The sequence below is a fragment of the Leptonychotes weddellii genome, chromosome 14 (assembly GCF_054177405.1).
Source record: "Leptonychotes weddellii isolate Sample4059 chromosome 14, ASM5417740v2, whole genome shotgun sequence".
Classification (NCBI taxonomy): domain Eukaryota; kingdom Metazoa; phylum Chordata; class Mammalia; order Carnivora; family Phocidae; genus Leptonychotes; species Leptonychotes weddellii.
Window position 1 is genome coordinate 16,884,232 of NC_138382.1, and position 18,034 is coordinate 16,902,265.

At 39.2% G+C, this 18,034-nt stretch overlaps 1 protein-coding gene and 1 non-coding gene across 7 annotated transcripts in view; both read left to right on the plus strand.

The window, feature by feature from the left end:
* Positions 1-18,034, plus strand: part of CEP78 (centrosomal protein 78) — a 34,840-nt gene that overhangs the window by 7,738 nt on the left and 9,068 nt on the right. For 4 of the 6 annotated variants that reach the window (XM_081802861.1, XM_031025517.2, XM_081802858.1 and 1 more), the window contains exons 6-12: positions 1,709-1,822; positions 3,577-3,641; positions 3,916-4,027; positions 7,121-7,253; positions 8,393-8,438; positions 9,697-9,741; positions 9,822-9,950. In XM_081802861.1, the coding sequence (XP_081658987.1) occupies positions 1,709-1,822; positions 3,577-3,641; positions 3,916-4,027; positions 7,121-7,253; positions 8,393-8,438; positions 9,697-9,741; positions 9,822-9,950 (644 nt within the window). The remainder of the gene's footprint in view (positions 1-1,708; positions 1,823-3,576; positions 3,642-3,915; positions 4,028-7,120; positions 7,254-8,392; positions 8,439-9,696; positions 9,742-9,821; positions 9,951-18,034) is intronic. The other 2 variants (XM_006730929.3, XM_006730930.3) reach the window with 1 other exon arrangement.
* TRNAE-CUC (transfer RNA glutamic acid (anticodon CUC)) lies at positions 4,748-4,820 on the plus strand. Its single transcript has one exon. It is a non-coding gene; the product is annotated as a tRNA-Glu (tRNA).

Sequence of the window (18,034 nt, forward strand, 5' to 3'; positions counted from 1 at the left end):
AACTGAGCCACCCAGGCACCCCAATATGACATATTTTTAAGACTTTTATTGCATGTTAGCGAATTACCATCCAGAAATCCTGTGCCAATTTATAATCTACCTTAACAGTGCATGTGAGGCCTCTCCCCTCACAAACACTGGCTTGTGTCACTTTTAAAAACCTGTAACACTACAAAAGTGAGTGACCCTCCCTTTTTTATGAAGTGGGATTACTCCAAACTTTAAAACTTTTTTCATTTATTTATTTATTTTTTTTAAGATTTTATTTATTTATTTGAGAGAAAGAGAGAGAGACAGAGAAACAGCATGAGAGGGGAGAGGGTCAGAGGGAGAAGCAGGCTCCCCCCTGAGCCGGGAGCCCCATGTGGGACTCGATCCCAGGACTTCGGGATCATGACCTGAGCCGAAGGCAGTTGCTTAACCAACTGAGCCACCCAGGCGCCCAAAACTTTTTTCATTTAATATAGTATGAGCATCTTAAGAAGTCAGTACATTTACATCTTCCACATCATTTTTGGTGACTGTGCCATTATATGAATGTGCCATAGTACACTTAAGCTTATTCATTCTTGCTAGATAAATGAGCTGTTTGCAGGTTTTCACTGTTAAAAACAGTACTCCGATACACATCCTTGCCTACGTCTCGTTTCCTTTGGTTAAATTCTTAGAGAGTTGCTAGGTCAAAATGGCATGCACATTTTCAAGGTTTTTGTTACATGATCTTGACCTAATCTGATGGAACAATCTCATTTTATTGTTTTAATTTGTATTCAGTTCACATACTAGTGACATGTAGTGGCTATTTTTATTTATTTGGCTAGTTGGTTAATTATATCCTTTGTCCATTCTGTGGTAAGAGTTTATAAGGATCTCATCATATTGTTTCCATATATCTGGCTTATTTCTATGTGTCATGGGGTTTTAAAAGACCCCAGTTACTTTAATGTAATGGTTTACACAACACTTTTAAAAAAGGGCTAATATGATGGTTTCCTCTTATGCAATGTTTTTTATACTTGTGCTTTTGTGATCCCTGGTTTAAATGTTGTTCAGCCTCAGAACTAGTATTGATGATCATTTGTTCTGTTCTTTGACCTTTTAAAGAGAGTGTTCTTGACTATCATTCTTTCATGATAAGTTCTTAGCATATGTTCCCTATTCATACATTCTTTGGATTTGTTATTATTTCCATCCTCTTAAATGTCTTTCTTTGTCTTTTTTTCTTGTAAAACTAACGATTATTGCATATCTGCCATTTTGCTTTTTCCTTTTAACTAGTTTTAAGAGTGATTTAGAACTCAAGAGCATATCAAAAGAATGCAGCGCAGGTTCTGAGCGCCACCCAGCTTTTGCCTGTGAGGTCTACACACCACTAGCATCCTTGCTGATTATGAGCCGAGACTCCTTTTGTGATGTTTTTCACTCATAGACTATCTAGAGTTATTCTTCACCTCTGTAATTGTAAAATATGTTGGGTGATTTATTGGTACTAAGAGCAGGATAATCATGGCCCATCCAAGAATTTTTTATTGGATTTTTTATTGTATGTGTTGTGTATACTTTTCTGTTTTTTCTTTTTTCAATACCCAAGATTAAAAACCTGCCATGACTTCTTGTACAGAAATCTTACATGCATGAATACATGAGAGTTGTCTATATGTTAAATCTGTGTAGAGTTGGCAAGTGACCTTTTGTCTTTCATCGAAAGCACTTGACCTGCAGCAGTGTGGCCTCACCAATGAAGGAGCAAAGGCTTTACTAAAGGCCCTCGAAACCAACAGAACTCTGGTCATTCTGGATGTAAGAAAAAATCCACTCGTTGGTACGTCACACCTTTTTTAATGATTAACGATTGGCAAAACAGAATTTGTTCGTGTGTTGACAGTTTTTAAAACCTAATGTGTTTGCTTTCCTAATGCTATACTTTTCTAATCTTGTACTTCCCTTGTGTTTTTAGCAGATAATTTACTACTTAACATGAGTTATACTTGTAAATTGCTCTTGGCTGCCACTCGAATAAGATGAACTTAGATAATGAGCTAGCTTCCACCAAGAGAATTATTGCCTTCCTGTGGAACCTCTGCATTCCTGGAAAGAGCATTTCATTCATTTCTCAGTTTAGCAAGTAATTTTTGAATCCTTTCTGTGTTCCAGACACAGATTTTAGGCACTAGGAGTGTAGTAGTGAAACGGATGGACCAAAGTCTTACCCTCGTAGAGCTTACGTTCTAGTGGAGGAGTTCAGGTAGAAATGAGTGAGCAGATACGTGAAGTAATTTTAGATAGCAGGAAGTACAAAAATACCTTAAGATAAAGACCCTGAAGGGGGTAATAGGGCTGTATTAGATTTGTCAAGGGACAGCTTCACTGGAGAAACGACTTTTGAGGGGAAAGCTAAATGAAGAGAGTGGCAGGCCGTGGGAGACCTGGAGGAGGCAGCTTCCAGCACCAGGAGGCAATGCATACACAGGCACGGAGGTGACAGGGTGGATAGAGTGTTTAAGGAAAGGATGGAGGCCACCATGGCCGGAGCACCGAGCGAGGGAGAGCGTGGGATGCGGTGAGGTCACAGAGCTGGCTATGGGCATGATTTTACCAGAGTAAGGACACGGATTATTCTAAGTGAGTGGAGCATTTTGAACTAAAAAAGGCTTGATCTGAATAGTGTTTCAATAAGATGACTGGTGTAGAGAATAGACCTGGGGATGGGGGAGAGATAAAGAAGGAAAATGAGGAGACCAGTCTGGAGACTGTGACTCCCCTCAGGAGTCCAAATACAGGCTGTTAATGGCTTACCTTAGGGTGGAAGGTTGGAGCTGGTAAAGTGGTTGAATTCAGGTTGTGTTTTGAGGGGGTAGCTAATAAGACTTACAGATAGATCAGGTGTGGGGTATGAAGGAAATAGTAATAAAGAAGCAAGTGCTGGGGGCGCCTAGATGACTCAGTCATTAAGCGTCTGCCTTTGGCTCAGGTCATGGTCCCAGGGTCCTGGGATCGAGCCCCGCATCGGGCTCCCTCCTCCGCGGGAAGCCTGCTTCTCCCTCTCCCACTCCCCCTGCTTGTGTTCCCTCTCTCACTGTGTCTCTCTCTGTCAAATAAATAAAATCTTAAAAAAAAAAAAAAAAAAGAAGAAGAAGCAAGTGCTGGATGATGACGCGTGCAACTGGTTGGTACCACTCACTGAGAAAGGGGCGCTGAGGAGAGGAGCGGCTTTGAGAGAATGTCAGGACTTTGGTTTAATGGATCAGGTGCCCTTTCACTATCTAAGCAGCTGGACAGTCCCAGACTTTTGCTTTCTATCCAAAGGTATCCAAAGTCATGTTAGACACAAAGTGTTGAGAAATGATCTTTGCTACTGCAAAAAGAGTAGTCATTGTGGGCAATATGGGAGGGGGCATACTTTCATCTTAGGTTTTTGAGGAAGAAATTAGAATTCTAAAAAGGGGGAAATAGGTATATAATTACATAATGTGCGTTTTATATTTAATTTTATGTGAAAAGTTGGTGTTTGCTTTTAAATGGGAATAACCACTCATTGGGAAGCAATTACTATAATTTCAATTTATTTTACTTTAGATCATTCTGTGATGAAAGCAGTTATCAAAAAAGTTCTCCAGAATGGAAGGAGCACCAAGTCAGAGGTAACATGTTGTAGTTCTTTAGGAAGAATTTTTCTTTAACTGCATGTTTTTCTCCTTAATAAAACCATCAAGGCATTTTTCTGCCATCTTAAATCAATTAAGTCAAATCAAATGGCTTTTCTGTTTTGAAAACATTGTGTGATTCTTTAATTTGGGGTCCCAGAAATGCAGATTGCAAACCTTTTGTTAACTCAAAATAGCTTAATTTCCAATTGAGATCAAACCCTCATAAATTACCTGTAACTGATATGAGTATTTATTATTTCTCTTCCAGTACCAGTGGATAACTTCTCCATCAGTGAAGGAACCATTCAAAACTGCTAGACAGAAAAAGAGAACTATAATCCTGGGAAATGGTCGGAAAGGGAAAGCTACTATTAGAATTGGTAACTTTTTCTCCTGGCTTTTTAATGCTGCTAGAGCTTATGCCCCGTATGTGTTCCAATGGCTAAAATTGGAATCTCTTCCCATCATATGATAGTGATGGTAACAACCAGTATTAACCACATGCATATCAGAAAGACTGTGAATGTTCTGATACAGATTATAAGAATTTATGAAATATAAAAATAATTTAAAGAAGAGATGCTAATATTTCCTTTTTTTTTAAATTAACCAACTGTGTTTTCATAAAAAGTTCATTATTTTGAATATATTCCTTGGTTAAGATTTTCATTTTCTCTTCCTGTGGTCTATTTTTTTTTTTTTTTTTTATTTGACAGAGAGCAAGAGAGGGAACACAAGCAGGGGGAGTGGGAGAGGGAGAAGCAGGCTTCCCGCCGAGCAGGGAGTCCGATAAGGGGCTCGATCCCAGGACTCTGGGATCATGACCTGAGCCGAAGGCAGACGCTTGACGACTGAGCCACCCAGGCGCCCATCTTCCTGTGGTCTATTAACATAGACAACATAGGCACACAGGTGACAGGGTGGATGGAATATTGACGTAATTCCACATAACTTGAATATAATTTGCCATTTTTCTTCTTTCACTTCATTTTAGATTAAATTAAAATTCTATATGATCTCGTAGTTATACTTTTTTATGAATTCAGAAAGTTTCATTGAGTTGATTGGTCTTTTTTTTAAATTAATGAAAGATTTGGGGTGCCTGGCTGGCTCAGTCGGTAGAGCACATGACTCTCGATCTTGGGTTCATGGGTTCGAGCCCCACATCGGGCATGGAGCGTACTTTAAATAAATAATAAATTAGTAAAAAATTCAGAATAACCTAACTATTATATAATTTTTTAATAGTATTGTAAACATTTTCATAAATACTACTTTTTTTTTTTTACTATTAAAAGGTATGTTTTTGATTCTCCATTAATCTACTTGTTTGGTCAACAAAATATTAAGTAGCAGTTAAGAGGGTCTATTAAATCAAAAGAAAGCTTAACAATTTTTCTACCAATTTTTATTTTAAAACTGATATTTTAGTAGTCAAATAGTATATACAAAGAAGCTGAGATTTGTGATGTCTCAGTGATTATAGATTATTATTAAAAGTTTACATCATGGGGCGCCTGGGTGGCTCAGTTGGTTAAGCGACTGCCTTCAGCTCAGGTCATGATCCTGGAGTCCCTGGATCGAGTCCCACATCGGGCTCCCTGCTCAACGGGGGGTCTGCTTCTCCCTCTGATCCTCTCCCCTCTCATGCTCTCTGTCTCTCACCCTCTCTCTCTCAAATAATAAATAAATAAATAAAAAATCTTTAAAAAAAAAAAAGTTTACATCATGTGTAAAACATTCTTAAAAGTGTCTAAGTTGGTATTTTGATATAATATTAGAAATAGAAATGTATGTAGGTAAAATATATATGTGTGTTATATTAGGATTTCTGTAATTTTAGTATCTGATGGTATATAATAGGACTTCGTGGAATGAAAATAAAAAATTAAAAGTCTTTTTTTTTTCTTAGCATGATTAAACAAAGTGACTGAAATTTACAAGCTCACTGAGCTATTTTAAGAGTAATTTTATTTCTTGGGCTTTTTTTTGTATTTGCCTCAGTTATGTGGAGACATAGAGGTAAGCCACATCAGTGTCTGGCTATATAGTTAGATCCAGGTGAGTATAGAGGTTACATAATTGTGTGAGTTGTCACATTCACATTGTAATCATGTGTGCAGAAAGAAGATAGGAACTTGAATGGGGATTTTATCTCCTTACAAGATAAGTGTGAATTCTTTTGGATTTAATTACAAATGTCATATTTGCATTAGTTTCTGAAAGGGGAGAGGTGTACATGTACAAACCACGTATATATGAACATTTTTTTCCTTGAGAGTAATTAAGTTGAAAAACAAAAAATAGCACAAGATGAATGGAACTTCTATATATTTTAAGAGGCATATAAATTTATCCAGAGAAATCACACAGGTCATGTGGTGATTATCAATAAGCTACACTATATGAAATATTTGTCCTCTATTGCCACATATGTTTTATTTCTCTTGCTATCCTAATGCTGCTAAAGTAGTATAGTAAAATAGATCTGAAGAATAAATATAACAAACCTATATTACTTGTTTTGAGTAACTGTAAAAAAATTAAATGTCAATTTTAATATATGGTTTATTCTAAATATATTAGCACGTAGGTCTAGTTTTTGCTACTATTTCATATAAGGATATTGATTTTTTAGTACTGAAATGTAGGCCAAGTCTCCATATCTTGCTCTTTATCCATTGGGGTCTTATTTCTTCTTTGTTTTCTTTTCTTTTTTTTTTTTTAAGATTTTATTTATTTTTCAACAGAGAGAGACGACAGCGAGAGAGGGAACACAAGTAGGGAGAGTGGGTGAGGGAGAAGCAGGCTTCCCACGGAGCAGGGAGCCCGATGCGGGGCTTGATCCCAGGACCCTGGGATCATGACCTGAGCCGAAGGCAGACGCTTAACGACTGAGCCACCCAGGCACCCCTCTTTTTTGTTTTCTATATGAAATCAAATGAGCAATGAAGGTTGACAGACTTAGGGAGGGTAACATTGACTTACCTGCCACTTAGCAGCTTTCAGTCCTATTCCTTTGATTGTTTTCACATGGAAAATTTAATCTTAAATTAAAATTTTGGTCTAATTCAGATTCTCTTTGGCAGGAATCAGGGATGTATCAGTGTTTCTCTATCTTTGAGATTCAGAAATACCACAGATACTCTGAGATTCAATAAACTGGATGTTTCTGCATGATACATAAGATGTATCGTGCATGTTTCATTCTTTGGGGTATATTTTTTATTTCTGTATGTTTTGTGCATCTCATATATTTGTATTTTAGTTAAAATGATAACTTGTTACTCTACAAGAACTTAGATTTGTAAGCATTGCTAGTCCATGTCAAAGCATTTTTACAGAACGATCTTGTTATTAATGGCCTTGCATCTTTGGCAGGTGCCTGTTTTATAAAGTGCGAACATGTGATAATTGCTGTGTCACCATTTAATGCATCTTGATTTTGTCCTTTAATGCTTTCGCAAACATAGGATTGGCCACAAAGAAACCTGTAAGTAATGGAAGGAAACACCCCCTTGGTAAAGAATATTCTCCTGAGCCTCTACCTCCTGGCGTCTCTGGTTTCCTGCCGTGGCGCACAGCGGAACGTGCAAAAAGGACCAGGTATTTATTCCATCTTGAGTCGTTTAGAAATTTTCATTTTGGAGCTTCAATTATGCGGGAGGTTTCTCTAGAGAAAAAAATGATAACTCACACGTGGCTTCTGCCTAATGGGTCCTTGAAAGAAGAAAAAAAAAATAGTTATAATTGGGAGTTGCAGATTATTTCTTATGTGTCCCAACAAACATTCTCTCCACCGGTACAGGTGAGTAAAGGTTTCATTAAAGGCGGGTGTAATTGAGCTGGGCCCTACAGTGCAGGAGGAGGAACTTGGACATGTAAGGAATGGGGAAAAAAGACATTTTCGGCCTGGGGGATAGTTTAGTACAGAATGGATGGGGAAGTAGGGATTAGACTTAATCTAACTCAGTCAACCGGCTTAACTCATTTTAGTGAATCAGATTTAGTAAATCAAATTAGATTTAACTAGTTTTAGCTGATTACTTACCCAGGGGATAACAGTGCATAGCGATTTTTATACTAGAAGTATAAAAGTCTCTTTAAATGGTCGAACTATAATTTTAGGCCTGCTGAGTGAATTAGTTTGCTGTAGATTATTTTCAGGTAATTTACAGGGTAGTATTCAAGAAATTGGGGATTAACAATTGCTTAAGAAAACAAAGAATTGATTTTAAATAAGACTTGAGGTAGCTACTATGTAAAATAATTGTTCACTTGCTCACATTGAATTGTTGAATATAATCTCCATTGCAAATGGTGATGTGAATTATTATTGCATAAACTCTAGTTCCCAGGCCCCAGTCTTTACACTTCAATTTTATGACTTTGTGATTTCATATCTTCTTTTTATGATAACTGTTAATATCGAGACCATTCTGACCACAAGGAGTTGTCAATTGGAGAATGATTATTAGTCAAGGAAGTTAGATTGGAAGTCTAAACTGTCCTGAACGTAGAAAGTGAAGACACCCCTCAGCAGTTCAGAGAGTTGTGACAAGCCAGTCTGCTAAATTCTGTTCAATTTTCTGCCAGGTCCTTATTTTGAGCTTATTTTGCTTATACGTAATTCATATGTATTATTAATAGTATTATTGTACATAATTCTAGCAAATTCTAGCAAACTGGCGTTAACTGGTAATATTCACATCAATTTCTAACTTAATTTGTTGGTATCTCTTTAGGGGTTTTCCATTAATCAGAACTCATGATGTATATAATCATTTGCAGGTATGTAGTTCTCATATTTACAATATATAGAAGGTTAAGTGGGAAAGGTGGGAGGGCGTTCTCTTTGCATTTCAAACTAAACAGAGCCTTACAGAAGACATTTCCGTCTCTGAAATAAATCCATTGGCAACTTGTCACGTTGCTCTCCCAATGACGGTATGTAGTTGTGTGAATATGACACACACTGGGGATCTTGTGGTTCCATCCGTAAACAGGGAAGCCATTTCTCCAGTCCACAAGTCACCTGTTAACCCAGTGAAAGGAATTTGACTGCCAACTCATGGAGCTACCATTCTCAAGAATGTCTTTTATGTTTTCGAGAAATGTCATTTGAGAGCTATATGTATAAGTATATGTATAAGTTCCAGATCCTAAAGGCAAAATAAAGAAGCCAGTCCCAGAGCGTCTGCTCTCTCAGAGCACTTCTTCCTCTCTCACCAAGGCCACACACATTCCCTGTCCTACCAGCCAATTCCGTCAGAGTGTCAGGTTCTCCTTCCCCCTTGTCCTGGGGAACTACATAGCAGCTCTGAGTAAGGTAACACTACTGGATTGAGAGAAGAGCACCCCGGGTGTGAGCCCTGCCCACTGCATGTCCAGAAGAAGGGGTGCACACCTCATTCTACCATTGGGACTTTCCTGTACTGTGGGATTTGTTGCCCGTGGTTAAAATGACACCCCAGTGACTTGTCTTCTGTGCAGTTATGTAATCCCAGCACTCCTCTTTTTGATCTGTAGACTTTTTATGGGGTTATGATCAGGTCAGTTTTCAAATGTTTGGGAACAGCATACTGAACTGCATTCCAATGGCAGTGAATTGACAGGAGAACTGTATTACCATTACAGTAGTTCTGCTTTAAGGTGGCTAAAGGATGGTAAGATGAGGTTTTTGATGGGTCCATTTTAGTTGTGCATGTGTAAGTGATTTTTTTAATTTTCATGTTTTTTTTTTCACTAGATCTGTTGACTTTCTAATTATTCTTCTAATTCTTCTTATCAGTCCCCTACTGATGGATTTTTTCCTCCAAAAACTACATTTTCTTTCAGACTTTTTATACCTAACAGTGGAGAGTAAATGTCTCATCTGCAGTAAAAAGTTGGTCTGAGAAAAATGTTTACCCTGGCTCCTCAGTTGGCTTATATGAAAGAAAGTTAATAAAATAATATGGAGGATTCCAAATATTAATCTTAATAGAATTCTATACAGTGACAGCAAAAATAAATCATTGTCATTTTACTTTGTCATTGCTTGTTTTAGACTAAGCAGTGGAAGACATTTATACATAATGACTTGATACCTCAGGTCAGTTTTGTTAAATGTCCTGTAATATTTGTTAGCTGGTTTTTGTTATCTCTTCTACAACCTTGACTTCTTTTTCTAAGCAATCAGATTTTCCTGTGACTGTGACAGTAGAGAGTCCTTCCTCCTCAGAAATTGAAGAGGTCGACGATTCATCCGAAAGTGTTCAAGAAGAGCCTGAGAAAACCAGTTTAAAACAAGAAGCATTAGAGGTATAAAGTTACCACTTTAAGATCCAGAGATTATTTTTTAAACCATAGTGGTTACTGGGCAGGAGGAAGCCTGATTAGGGCACTGGATGAGCTTGTACATGGCTTCTGTCTTCCCCTCAACGATTCCTTGGCTTAGACCAAGGTGGAAGGTAGACGTTTGAATTCTGAGAAATAAAAATCAAAACATGTCATCAGTAATATATTTTCCTTTCCTAACCGACTGAGCCACCCAGGGGCCCCTTTTACTATTTGATTTTTTAAAAAAGAAAGCCAGATTTTTATTTTCCCAATTAAAATTAATGACAATAACATAGAGAAATTTTAAGATAAGTACTTGGAAAATTACGAAATATTAGAGTGGGATGAATCTGTAACTGATGTAGAATTACCCCTTTCATTTTCTAAATGAGCACCTACAATTTGTAGCACTTAAAATGCTTTGTTACTAAGCTGCCGAGTAAAGACAAGACCCCAGACCGTCTAATTTGCGTTCATGGTCATTTTATTTTTTTTTTTAAAGATTTTATTTATTTATTTATTTGACAGAGAGAGACACAGCGAGAGAGGGGACACAAGCAGGGGGAGAGGGAGAGGGAGAAGAGGCTTCCCCCTGAGCAGGGAGCCCGATGCGTGGCTCCATCCCAGGACCCCAGGATCATGACCTGAGCCGAAGGCAGACGCTCAATGACTGAGCCACCCAGGCGCCTCTCATGGTCGTTTTAGATTTCCTGCACCGAGACACTAGGGAGCTTGTACTTCTAAAAGCAACAGTAAGGCACTGGGGAAGGCCAAGAAGGTCAGGAACTGTAACTAGGGACTACCTGATTCAGGATGTGCTGAGGACCCTCTCGGCTCTTCTCCACTTTGATAAGACATTAAAGTGCTGGTATCAAATTTTTAAGAATATATCCACAACAATCAATAGAAGGGATTTCAACATTTTTTTCAGAGACAGAAGGCAAGTGGAAGGGTGTGAAGCTGTGAACAGAGGAACAGTACCACCTAGAATTTGCACAGGGACTGGCTGCAGCTGAGGGAATCTAATCCCCCACGGCAGAAACAGCTCCATCTTCAGATGTGTGTGACAGAGAGAGGGTGGAGTTGGTTAAAAATGTGACTGAAATAAGGAGAGCGTGTGGAAGGTTTATATTTGGGAGAGCTGACTCCCATCCCTACCCTCATTCTCCTGAAATGAGATAATTTGACTTTGGGGGAAACTAAATTCTACTCCTGAAACCACTATTACACTAGATGTTAACTAACCAGAATTTAAATAAAAATTTGGGGAAAAAAAGACTGGGGAGAATTAGGGCACCTAGTGGAGTTTTGCACCCTAGAAAAGAGTATTTGGGGGTTCCTTATTACAACTGACTACCCACCTCTTCACACATAAGAGAAGCCAGTCAATCATGAGCTTCCAGGGAGCTTTCTGCTCCTGTTCCTAAGTAGAAAATAACCATGGTTCGCCTGAGAGTTAGTAAAGCATACAACATGATGGGAAAAAAAAAAGAGTAAAAACAGATACCTGGTAGGACCAGAGACTATTTGCTGTTATTGTCTCTCAACAGAAAACAGAACAAAATGTAAATATCAGCTTTGACAACATAAAAGGTAGGTTTGGAAGGTAAATAGGAGGTGGAAAGAAGGGGAAAAGGCATGAATGTCTTCATTTCCCAAAGCGGGGTGTTGAGAGAGTTTGTGGTCGATAAACAATACAGAGTTTTATTTATTTATTTGACTCGGAGAGAGAGATAGTGAGAGAGAGCGCACAAGCAGGGGGAGAGGCAGAGGGAGGGGCAGAGGGAGAGGGAGAAGCAGGCTCCCCACTGAGCAGGGAGCCCAATGCGGGGCTCCATCCCAGAACCCCGGGATCATGACCTGAGCCAAAGGCAGACACTAAACCGACTGAGCCACTCAGGCACCCCAACAATACAGATTTTTTTTTTAAAGATCTTATTTATTTGAGAGAGAGACAAAGAGAGTGAGAGAAAAAGAGAGAACACGAGCGGGGTGAGGGGCAGAGGGAGAAGCAGACTCCCTGCCGAACAGGGAGCCCGATCCCAGGACCCTGGGATCACGACCTGAGCCGAAGGCAGACATTCAACCGACTGAGCCACCCAGGCCCCCCCCCAACAATACAGATTTTTAAGTATATCACTGCAAGTCAAAGAGTTCATGACCAGTGGGAAAACGAATGGTGACGTGACTTCACTGAGAGGAATGGACTTAGGAAAGAGTGTAAATGAACTAATGTCTTATTTGGTAAAGTAGGAAGTTAATAATGTCTAAAATTTCATCATGACGTAGTCATGTAAGTTTCTTACTTGGAAATGAGAAGAATTAAAAATAAGAATGGCTAAAGTCTCATTAAGAAAGGAAATCCAGATGGCTAATAAACATGGACAAGTGTCCAATATGAAATGCCACTACCCTCCAATCACATTAACAAAGAAGTCTGATAATTACAGGTTTCCTAGACCTGGAGTATAATAGGAATCTCACACCCTGCTTATATGGGCATATAAATCGACACAGCTACTTTGGAAAGCATTCAGCATTGTTCATTACCTGAAGGCGTGCTAATCCTTCACAACCCAAGTTTCCCTATCCCCTGCCCAGCCGGTATACATACTAGAATAACTGGTGCAATAGGGTACGTGTGTGATTTGCTTTAGGACCAACTAAAAGCAGCCCAAACATCCCTGAAGAGTCAAAAATGATGTGTATTCATACAGTGGGGAAACTACAAAGCAATAAAGTTGAATGAACTAGAGCCTACTGGCAACAATGTAGGTGAATTTTTAAAAACAATATTGACTGGAAGACTGCATATACTGTGATTCTCTTTTTTTTTTTTTTTAAAGATTTTATTTATTTATTTGAGAGAATGAGACAGAGAGCGAGAGCACGAGATGGGGGAGGGTCAGAGGGAGAAGCAGGCTCCCCGCCGAGCAGGGAGCCCGATGCAGGACTCGATCCCGGGACTCCAGGATCATGACCTGAGCCGAAGGCAGTCGCTTAACCAACTGAGCCACCCAGGCGCCCCTACTGTGATTCTCTTTACATGAAGTTAAGAGTTGGCAAAACCAAAGGAAATTTTTAGGGATGCATGCATGTAAAGATGCACTTTTTAGTATGGATACCGTATTTTACAATTAAAACCTACTCAAAGGGGCGCCTGGCTGGTTCAGTCGGTAGAGCGTGCAACTCTTGATCTTGGAACTGTGAATTCAAACCCCACACTGGGCATAAAGATTACTTAAAAAAAATGAAAACCTGCTTAAGAAAAGGTTGCCTCTAGGGGGCTGTATGTGTGAGTGAGTTGAGACTATTTGATTTTAAGTCCTTCGCTACTGTTTGCATTCACATATATTCATTATATGTGAATTAGCATTAACTGAACGTACCCTATGCAGCAAGCACTCTTCTGAGTTTATGTGAGTGTTGTTAACTTGTAATCCTCACAAGAACTGTGTGATGTGAGAACCTGTCTTCATGTTAGAGATGAGGAAATGGGAGGCCTAGAGTTACTGAACTTGTCCAAGGTTATATAGCTGAGGGGCAGGGGCAGGTTTTAGCCACAGAGATTCTGAATTTTTAAAATATAATCTGAAGGAGAAATTTAACTACTAAGTACACACAGAACTTGTATTGGCACAGGTTTACCTTATTCAACAATTACTTTTCGTGTGCTTTGTGCTAGATACATGTGCTGGGATCAAATATGCCCCCTTCCCCTAAATTTCTTGCACTTTGAAGTGAGGAAGCAAGCCAACAGTTATAGTAGAAGTTATATACCAAGTGATACATTGCTGAAAGCAGTCTAAAATCTTAGGAATCTTTTGTAGATCAGTATCACAGAACCTTAAAAATGTTCATTTGCTTTGATCTCAAACTCATTTTTATTGACTCATTGCAAGAAAATTATCTACATATGGGAAAAGGCCTTCATGCGTAAAAATAGTTATTTTGTTTTATAATACTGAAAGGTTGGAAAGAATTTAAATGTTTAACCATATAGGAATGATTACAGAACCGAGACATGCTCAGTGGAATATTTTGTAGCCCTTTAAAAAAGTCAAGGTTAGGGGTGGCTCAGTTGGTTAAGTGGCCGACTCTTGATTTCAGCTCAGGTCATGGTCTCAGGGTCAGGATATTGCGCCCCCGAGTTGTGCTTCTTGCTCAGCAGGGAGTCTGCTTGAGATTCTCTCTCACTCTCTCTCTCCCCCCTCTCCCCTGCCAGCTCACGGGCACTCTCTCTCTCTCTCAAAAATAAATAAATCTTTTTTAAAAATCAAGGCTATGAATCCCCTGATTATATAAAAAATGATCCACTGTAAATGAAAAAAAGTTGGGGCGCCTGGGTGGCTCAGTCGTTAAGCGTCTGCCTTCAGCTCAGATCATGGTCCCAGGACCCTGGGATCGAGCCCCGCATCGGGCTCCCTGCTTAGCAGGAGGCCTGCTTCTCCCTCTCCCACTCCCCCTGCTTGTGTTCCTTCTCTCGCTATGTCTCTCTCTGTTAAATAAATAAATAAAATCTTTAAAAAAAAAAATGAAAAAAGTTAAACATAAAATTAGAGATACAGTATGATGGGAGCTTTGTTCCAGAAAAAAAAAAAAAAACTAGCCAATGTATAGAAGGGGAAGGAGAGCAGATGACAAGAAAGAGGATTTCTCCAAAACCTGATCATTAGTCTAATTTACATAACAGAATGTCAGATAATTTTGCTTTCTAATCTTTTGGTTCCATATTTTTTTTAAGTGTAGACATTGAGCTTTTTTTAAAATTTGTTTTAATTTAAATTCAATTAATTAACATATAATGTATTATTAGTTTCAGAGGTAGAGTTCAGTGATTCATCAGTCTTATATAAAACCCAGTGTTCATTACAACTTGTTCCCCCCCTTAATGTCCCATAACCCAGTTACCCCACCCCCACCCCCCTCCCCTACAGCATCCCTCAGTTTGTTTCCTATGATTAAGAGTCTCTTATGGTTTCATATTTTTTTAAAGAGCATGAATTACTTTTAACTTTGTAGGAAGGTACAGTTTTTCATGAAAATCCAACGTGATATTCTAACTCCCTCCACTAGAGGGAGAAGCTATTTCATGTAATTGCACAATGTGCTGTTTATATTTAGAGCCAGTTGAGAATGGAGCATTTCAGTCTGTACATTCTCTGATTGTGGTGAGACTTTCTTGTTTACTGATTTGTTTAGAATTTCTGTGAAAAAAGTTTTAAATATTAAAACCATTATATAGGGGCGCCTGGGTGGCTCAGTCGTTAAGCGTCTGCCTTTGGCTCAGGTCACGATCCCAGGGTCCAGGGATCGAGCCCCACATCAGACTCCCTGCTCCGTGGGAAGCCTGCTTCTCCCTCTCCCACTCCCCCGCTTGTGTTCCCTCTCTCGCTGTCTCTCTCTGTCAAAAAATAAGTAAAGTCTTAAAAAAGAAAAAAAGATTTATTAAAAAAAATAATAAAAAAAATTATATAAGTAAGTAGAGGTATTTGTAATTTTTTTCCTTTGTCCCCATTAAAAATTTGGCTGGCTTCAAATGTTTAATGAAACATTAAAGAATTTGAAGTTGTTAGACTATTTTAAAATTTTTAAATGTAAATTCTGAGTATAAAGTATATGTTCATTGAGCAAATTTTTAAAAACAATGAAAAACTTACTGAAGAAAATAAAAGCCACCTCTGTATGTACACACACCTAATCTACCCTTTTGTCATAAAAAGGTGTCAAAAATATTTTGTCATGGGGCACCTGGGTGGCTCAGATGGTTAAGCGTCTGCCTTCGGCTCAGGTCATGATCCCAGGGTCCTGGGATCGAGTCCCACATCGGGCTCCCTGCTCCTTGGGAGCCTGCTTCTCCCTCTGCCTCTCTCTCTCTGTCTCTCATGAATAAATAAATAAAATCTTAAAAAAAAAAAAAAATATTTTGTCATGTCACTAAATACTCTTCTACCTCAGAGAATCTTAGATTAAGCTTATGTACTCTCTCCCCTGAAAAACGCACAGAATATAGAACTCCTGAAAGCCCATTCATTAATTCTGGTTAAGACCTCTTGTCAGTGTTTTTTAGTGGCTTTGCAGAGCATTTCTTCATATGGGTGTGCTGTTTTTATTTAAACTAACCCAATTTGGAAGCTTGTAGCTCACTTCTAGGGTTAGGCCTAAACAGTCGTGTATGACATGTTGGTAGATAAATCTTTGCCCATGTCTTTGGTGATTTCCTTAGGGTAAATTCCTGGGTGTAGAATCGGTGGTATGTACTCACTGCCCAGAAGCTAGTGCTAGTTTCCTCCGTCAATGACAGCATGTAATAGAGTTCCTCCCCTCAACCCGCATGCACCAGGGGTAAACTAAACTCTAAGTTGAAATTCTTTAAGTGATTGTTCAAAAGCCTTTAAAATGTATAAATATACCTTGTTGTTTTAATAAGTAGAGGTATTTTGTTTATTGCTGCATAAGAAACCACCCCCGAAACAGTGGCTTCAAACAGTAGTAGTCATTTATTTTGTTCATGAACCTGGGGGTTGAGTAGTATATTAATTTTCTATTGCTGTGAACTTCATGGCTTGAAACACCACCTGCTGACGAGCTCCCAGTTCCGTAGGTCAGAAGTCCAGGTACGGCATGACTAGGCTCTCCGCTTCGTCTCAGAAAGCTGAAGTCATGATGTCAGTCAGGCTGTGTTCTCATCGTGAGGCTCTGGGAAAGAACCTACTCCCAACTTAGACAGCTCATTGGCCTAATTCAGTTCTTTTTTTTTTTTTTTTTAAAGATTTTATTTATTTATTTGACAGAGAGAGACACAGCGAGAGAGGGAACACAAGCAGGGGGAGTGGGAGAGGGAGAAGCAGGCTCCCCGCAGAGCAGGGAGTCCGATGCGGGACTCGATCCCAGGACCCTGCGACCATGACCTGAGCCGAAGGCAGTCGCTTAACCAACTGAGCCACCCAGGTGCCCGGCCTAATTCAGTTCTTGGAGTTGTAGGACAGAGATCCTCCTTTCATGCTGGCTGTCAGTTGGGGGACAGCCTCAGCTCCTAGAGGCCTCCCTCCCATTCCTTGCCACGACATCACACTTGACTTGTTCAAAGCCAGCCACAAAGAATCTCGCCTTTGTCCCTTTTTTACTTTAGATCTTAAGGAAGACCCCAGTCCCTTTTAATAGGCCACCTGATTAAGTTACATCCACCCAGAATAATTTCTTAAGATCAATTAAAGATTTGAGGAACCTTAATTACATCTTCAAAATCCCTTCACTGCAGCACCAATTAGATCAGTATTTGTTTAACTGGGAGGATCATATAGTTTAGCCGGTAGGAATCTGAGGGGCTATCTTAGAATTCTGCCAACCACAAGTAGTGTCCCCCACTGCAAGGACTTAAGTATCTTGTTCTTGGAAATCAGAATTTACCAGTGTCCATTCTATTTTTTTTTAATATTTTTTATTTATTTGAGAGAGAGAGAGAGATCACGAACAGAGCGGGGAAAGGCAGAGGGAGAAGCTGACTCCTCGCTGAGAGGGAGCCCAATGCGGGACTCGATGCCAGGACTCTGGGGTCATGACCTGAGCCGAAGGCAGACGCTTAACTGACTGAGCCACCCAGGCGCCCTGTGCATTCTATTTTATTGACGTTGGTGAATGGGGAGATTACCACTTCTGTGAACAGGCATGGGGCCCAACTTCCTGAGTTCAAAATGTGGTTCTACAACTTAATGATCTTAGGTGATATGGTCTGGGGTGTCCTACACTACTTTTCTCTGTCTCCATTTTCTCACCTGTAAAATGACATGGAGTTAATTGTTCTTTCCTTGTAGGGTTTTGATGATTAAATTATTTAATATCCAGGAAATTCCTATTAGGACAGGGCTTGGCACATACTAAAGTGCTTTAAAAGTGTTTACTTTTTAAAATGCATTTGATTCTGCAATTATATAATTTGGGTGGGTTAACTATGTTAGTGAGATTTCCTATTATAACGGGGCCCATTAATAAAAGTAGAATTTTCCTTTCTTGGCCTTAGTGTTTTATTTCTGACTTAACTGTATTATACACATATGCCTTTTATG